We start from the raw sequence: 6425 nt of genomic DNA on the forward strand, positions 1-6425 counted from the left end.
TCTTCTAAATTCGTGGGCAAATATTTTCTTGCACAAGTATGCAGAATATACTTGAGAATGTAGGTGTGATACTAGATCCAAAGATTCCATTCTTTTCAATATTCCTAATAAACATTTATCATCATATCGTTATCTTAGTTATTATGACATCAAAATCACTGTTACTGAGACGAAGGGGTCGTAGCTTATGTACTACGTGTTGAATTTTTTGCAAACTTGCTATAGAGATTCTGCAGTAATTTCTTTTGTGTTTTAACTTTCACTTAATATGTAGGTACATTATATTCCCAAAATGTATCTTCTCTCTTCGGCTTTGTTCATTCTTGGTCCTCTAAACATTTTCGTTTACCTACTGCAGGGATCTGTCCTTCAATTCTATCACAGGTGATCTTCCTCAAAGCTTTAGCACACTATCGAGCTTAGCTACCCTGTAAGCATAATATGAACAGTTCATGTATTAATACCTAGTACCCAGTGTGACCTTTTTATCAACAATAACCTATTTGGTTATCGTGCAGTTATTTGCAGAACAACCAGTTCACAGGTTCCATAAATGTTCTTACCAGTCTGCCCCTTAATGATCTGTAAGAACACATTTAGGTGCATCTGCAATTCAATTCTTTTACAAATAACAATTTAAATATCAAAATACAATAATTATTTGCTCACGATTCAGGAACGTGGCAAATAATCATTTCTCTGGATGGATTCCTGACAAGTTGAAAAAGATAAATAATCTTCAGTGAGTATTTATTGTATGCAGTTGAATTTTAATTTTTATCTGGCATGGCCAAATTTTTTTAAAGATATTTGGTTTTCTCATTTCAGACCATAAATTCTATGCTATTTTTGTATTAAGCTCCCAAATCTTCATATTAGTAATTCACAACCCCAAATCCATTAAGTTGTTTTAAATGGGGGTCTTAAAACAATTTAATGGATTGGGGGAAGGTGGGGGGGGGGTGTAAGTTACTAATACGAATACCTGGGGGCCTATATAAAGTAGGATAGATATTAGAGTCTAATATGAGAAAAATCCTTGACTGTTCTCAGGCAATGGTTGTTTCTGAAACCTCACATTCTGGATTTTATTTACAGGACTGATGGTAACTCATGGAGCTCGGGGCCCGCGCCTCCCCCTCCCCCATTTACTAGCCCTCCACCAGGCCGTAAAGTCAAGCCCGGTCATAGTTCTGGAGGTGAAAAAAGTAAATCCAAAGATGGAGGCGGTAAAAGTTCGGGTATAGGTGGTGGAGGTATAGCAGGTATCATTATATCACTTTTGGTTGTCGGTGCAATAGTAGCATTCTTCTTGGTGAGGAGAAAGAAAAAGAAATCATCCATCAGAGAACATCATGAACAAGATGAGCCTTTTACGCCTCTTGCTTCTAATGAAGTTAAAGGTAATGCATATTCCATCTAATAACTATTATATTGCACATTTATATTGGTTTACCTTTGGGGGCTATATTGTCTATTAGGTCGTGAGTCGTGAGAACTTAATTACTTTGCCTTCGTTGATTAGAACATTTTAGTCTTTTAGTTTGGCTTTGGTCAATCGGAAATGTGACCTTCTATTTTGGTGCATTTTGGTGATTAGTTTTTATATCTATTTGTAGAACTAGACAACGGAGTAGTGAAATACCATGCATGAAGGATTTTATAGCGGTGTTTTTTATTGTTTATGGTAACCATCATCTACCACTGACTTTGCAGAGATGAAGTCTGTCCAAACGACCTCTACAATTAACACAACAGCATTTCCACCAGCTGCTCCTATTAACCTTAAACCACCTCCAATTGACCGGCACAAAACATATGAAGAAGAGGAGTTCTCTCCCAAGCCTGTTGTGAGGAAAACTAAACCGTCTGCTTTAAAAGCAACAGCATATTCGGTTGCAGATCTGCAGGTGGCTACAGATAGTTTCAGCTTAGACAATCTTATTGGAGAAGGGTCAATTGGACGCGTATATAAGGCTCAATTTAATGATGGAAAGGTAATTTTTTAGTTCTACTTGAAATCTTTGGTCCATTCTTTTGAGTGTATAGCTCTGAGCTTCAGGAGTCTAGAAGAAGCAATATGCATTTTTTAATGACATGAGTTCATAAGAAAACTGAGTAGCTGAAATCAGAAGATACAATTCATTAGTCCATTATTCTATTTGGTTAGGAAATTTGATGAATTTAGTTTTATACAGTTCAAACAGTTTGTACGTATACCACTGGTTTTTCTCTTCCTGTCATTCTCTTGTTCTTTCCCCACTTTTCCTTCTATTTCGTTCTTCATTTCTTAAGTCATCTGCTTGCAGGAGTGCTATTTTGTTCCTTTTCATGTTGTTAGGAATAATAGTTAGGACAAACTGATCACTTCCCCCTTAAAGTATTAATGAACTCTCAAGGTGCTCCTTAAAGTATCAATTTACCTAGTTTGCCCCTCAAATTATGTTTACGGTTTTAATATGGTTATTTTGTGAGCGTACAGTCAAATATTAAGAGATTAATGGCGTAACAGTGTTATTATTATATATTTCTTCATGAGCTTTTATCAGTTTATCTCCTTTTTGTCCAAACTAAAAAACATTTGTTAACTACTTTCTCCAAAAATATATTACTCTTTATCCCTTTTTATGAACTAACAATTATTTTTTTAGTTGAAATGCAAAAAAACACTAATACATCATTAATCTATTGAATATTTGACCGTAGGCTCACAAAATGATTACATTGGGCACATACACACAGTTTAAGGCACAAATTGGCCAAATTGATACTTTAGGGGGCAAACTTGAGAGTGCATCAGTTTGAGAAAATGGTCATTTTGTTCTAATAGTTATAACTTCTTTAACTGACTTATAGCCTTTAATTTGATGAGCTGTTTTATTCTTAGTATGTAATTTATATACGGCTTTGAGGCTAACTAAAGATAAATAGTTAATTGGGATGAAATAAGTTACATTTATTGTCGTCTGTATTTTTTGTAGATTCTGGCTGTGAAGAAAGTAAACTCTTCTGCATTACCCAACAACTCCTCTGAGGACTTCATTGATCTCGTATCGGACATCTCCCGGTTGCACCATCCAAATCTGACTGAGTTAGTGGGCTATTGTTCCGAACATGGACAACATTTACTAGTTTATGAGTTTCAGAAGAATGGGTCACTGCATGATCTGCTTCATCTCTCTGATGAATACAACAAACCTTTGAATTGGAACACTCGGGTCAAGATTGCACTTGGTACTGCACGAGCACTAGAGTAAGTCGACTAGTAATCTTTCTTTAGGTATTACAAAAAGTTTTGGCTTTAATCATGTAAGAACAAGGATTTCATCATAGTCTTGTACTGCGTGGTCATCATCTATTCTTTTCTTAATTTTGTTTTTTCTGTTCCTGATAGTTAATATAATTGCTAGATGTTGTTATCCGCTCTTGTTGAACACAAAAAGTCTGTCTAATTTCTCATGGGGCTACAAATAAACGCTATCTCCAGGTATCTACATGAAGTTTGTTCTCCATCTGTTGTACACAAAAACTTCAAATCCGTCAACATCTTATTGGACATGGAGCTGAACCCTCACCTTTCAGATAGTGGACTGGCAAGTCTGATCCCTGATGCAGAACACCAGGTAATGCTATTTCTGTGTTTCTAGGTGTCAATTATCGTTCATTTTTTATACGGTAGTTTTACCAAATAATAAAATATTTATTCTTTCTGGTCCAGTATCTTTAATTTTTGCCCATTTTCTTTTTCGTTTAGTATATTAATGAGAAAATAGGGTAAAATTCATTCCAAATTGTGAGGATTGGAGCAACAAGAGCATAATGATCACAGAGCAAACCAAAGAAAATTTTAGAATGTGTGTACTTTCTTTAAGTTTTGTATCATTTTAAAATCAAGTAGGATCTTATGATCCACAATGTGACTCATGATCCAATTTGCCAGATTATTAAGTCATGACCTGATTCCTGGAGGATTCTTCTAGGTTAGCAAACTAAGTAGAGTATAATGTCAAGCTAAGGTACATTGTCAAATCGACAGTAACAATTTTTGTTTTGTATTTAGTAATCTTTTTGAAAATAGTATAATGCACATTTCTCCCCTGAATATGTTGGGGGAGTAACTTCCCTTTTAATTCTAAGTTTAGATACTCTAGAAGCAAACTAATACTTTAACCTCACCCCGTTACTTCATCACAAATGGTGATCTTTTTTCTCTTATGAATATAGTTCCTACTAGTCTCTTGGAAAGTTACTACTAGTATCTTGGAAAGTTCCACAACTAAATGTAGCAAAAAGGTTTAGATATAGTTTAGAGTTAAACTTCAGATATGTGCATAACTGTTAAGCTACTATGCTATATTAATTATAGGGATATATACCCCATGACTTGTTGATCGTTGAAATATTCACTACCGTCCTGAATAAAGAATACTTTAATCAGCATTGCTTGATTTCCCCCCTAATTTTTTTGGTAAATTCCCATTTCCTTCAACAGGCATTGGATCATAATATGGGATCTGGATATAGTGCCCCAGAGGTTGCCATGTCTGGTCAATACACACTCAAGAGCGATGTTTACAGCTTCGGTGTGGTCATGCTTGAGCTTTTAACTGGGCGAAAACCTTTTGATAGGTAATTTTTCATCATATAAGAAATTTCAGTGTCAACTTTTGAACAATCCCAGCTATTAATAATCATCAAGTTGGAACTTTTTATTTGTATGATTGCCCTTTGTAACTATTATGGGTAAATGTATAACAGCACAAGGCCATGGTCAGAGCAGTCGTTAGTCCGATGGGCAACTCCTCAGCTCCATGACATTGATGCATTGGACAAGATGGTTGACCCGTCTCTAAAGGGACTCTACCCTGCAAAATCTCTCTCTCGGTTTGCTGATGTCATCGCCCTATGTGTTCAGGTATCACATGTTCTCCCAATTGAAAGTTTAATCATAGGTTGTTCAAGTCCCTTCCACTCTGCACCAAAACTCTCAAGTTAAGGTATAAGTTGAAGGTTACAAATTTATATCCTAATATGGCCCCAACAAAAGTTGAGGGTTCAAAGTTTCAAAATCTGAATTCACGTCAGAAATATCTGCATTTGTTTAAATACACAGATTAGAAAATTTGAACCTGGATTTCTTTTATATTGTGTTAAAGTCTCCTTTACTGCACCAAAACTCAGAAGTTGGTTTGAGTGTTTAAAAGTTAAAACTTCATATCCTAACAGCACTTACCTTTTCTTTATATGGAGATTGCTATCATGACTTGAAATAATTGGATTTCTTACCTCAAGTAACTTTGTTATGACAGTCGGAGCCAGAATTTAGACCACCCATGTCAGAGGTCGTGCAAGCATTGGTTCGGTTGGTGCAGAGAGCCAACATGAGCAAGAGAGTGCTCGGTGGGGAAGGGCATGATTCAGCTCGACGGCTTGATGACAACGAAACACAAGACTACATGTACTAAGTGCTTGACTCTGGCTTTTGTTTCTTCCCGACATATGTAACAAAGATTTGTTACTCTTGTGTATTGAAAATACATTTACGCGGAAATATAGGAAAATAGAGTTTTGCTCTTGAATGCGGTGGAGAGAAGAGAGTCTGGACTCTTTTGAACGTACCCTTGTAATCAAATATATAATTACCTTGTGAGATCGTCTTTTACGGTTGAGTTGATTCTTTTATTCAGACTGCACCAGCATGCGTGTGTTATTTGAGAATGTAACTGTTCATAATTTGTGAAGTAAACAAACCTCTTTTACCCCCCTCTCGTGTGATAAGTTGCATCAACTTTGAGAACTGTAGTTTTTCCTTGGGTTATTAGAGAAGTTTGCGCTACAAATGCAGGTCACTTCGTGGATCTTTGGGTGACAAAATTAAAAAACCCCTTTACACATAAGAACAGTGCTTAGACATCAATTTTCAACTTCTATGACAACCTAAAAATCGTTATATTTTTTGTAACTTAAAATTGTGGGATGAGTCTTTGATGTTAGAATTTGAAGTCAATAACAAAAGTTGTTTCAGTTTTGCTTCCTCTACTTGCAGTGCAGGCTATTGCGATGACGAACAGGAATGAGTTGGGCGAAAGAGCCTCCAGTTTTCGTGGGTGATTATGGAACGCGACAATGAGTTGGTAATAAAGGTGAGAGGTTAACAAAGGCTTTAAAAAGACACCCTAAATAACTAACTGAATGCCCTTTCTAGCAATACTCTTCTAATAATGTTTTGCCAAATGGGATAAAATTAGAGTTGATATGGCTCAGATATGGGCGTTTTCGTATCTTTATTTGTTTTCTTCAACCAAATAGTAGAATTCTTTTCTTCTAATATATATTGAGCTCAGTGCTCCAAGCAATAAAAGCTCATCCAAATTTAGTCCATATGCTGAGCAAACAAGTTCATCCCTCCAACAAAGGCAGATCTC

At 35.9% G+C, this 6425-nt stretch overlaps 1 protein-coding gene across 1 annotated transcript in view; it reads left to right on the forward strand.

The window, feature by feature from the left end:
• The window catches only part of LOC109833662 (protein STRUBBELIG-RECEPTOR FAMILY 6-like), a 7518-nt gene extending 1803 nt beyond the window's left edge, over positions 1–5715 (forward strand). Inside the window, exons 7-16 of the mRNA XM_020401410.1 lie at positions 359–430; positions 519–584; positions 677–742; positions 1099–1403; positions 1717–1997; positions 2982–3253; positions 3488–3623; positions 4493–4629; positions 4759–4915; positions 5310–5715. Coding sequence (XP_020256999.1) covers positions 359–430; positions 519–584; positions 677–742; positions 1099–1403; positions 1717–1997; positions 2982–3253; positions 3488–3623; positions 4493–4629; positions 4759–4915; positions 5310–5465 — 1648 coding nt within the window. The 3' untranslated portion in view covers positions 5466–5715. The remainder of the gene's footprint in view (positions 1–358; positions 431–518; positions 585–676; positions 743–1098; positions 1404–1716; positions 1998–2981; positions 3254–3487; positions 3624–4492; positions 4630–4758; positions 4916–5309) is intronic.

The sequence above is a fragment of the Asparagus officinalis genome, chromosome 3, assembly GCF_001876935.1.
Source record: "Asparagus officinalis chromosome 3, Aspof.V1, whole genome shotgun sequence".
Classification (NCBI taxonomy): Eukaryota; Viridiplantae; Streptophyta; class Magnoliopsida; order Asparagales; family Asparagaceae; genus Asparagus; species Asparagus officinalis.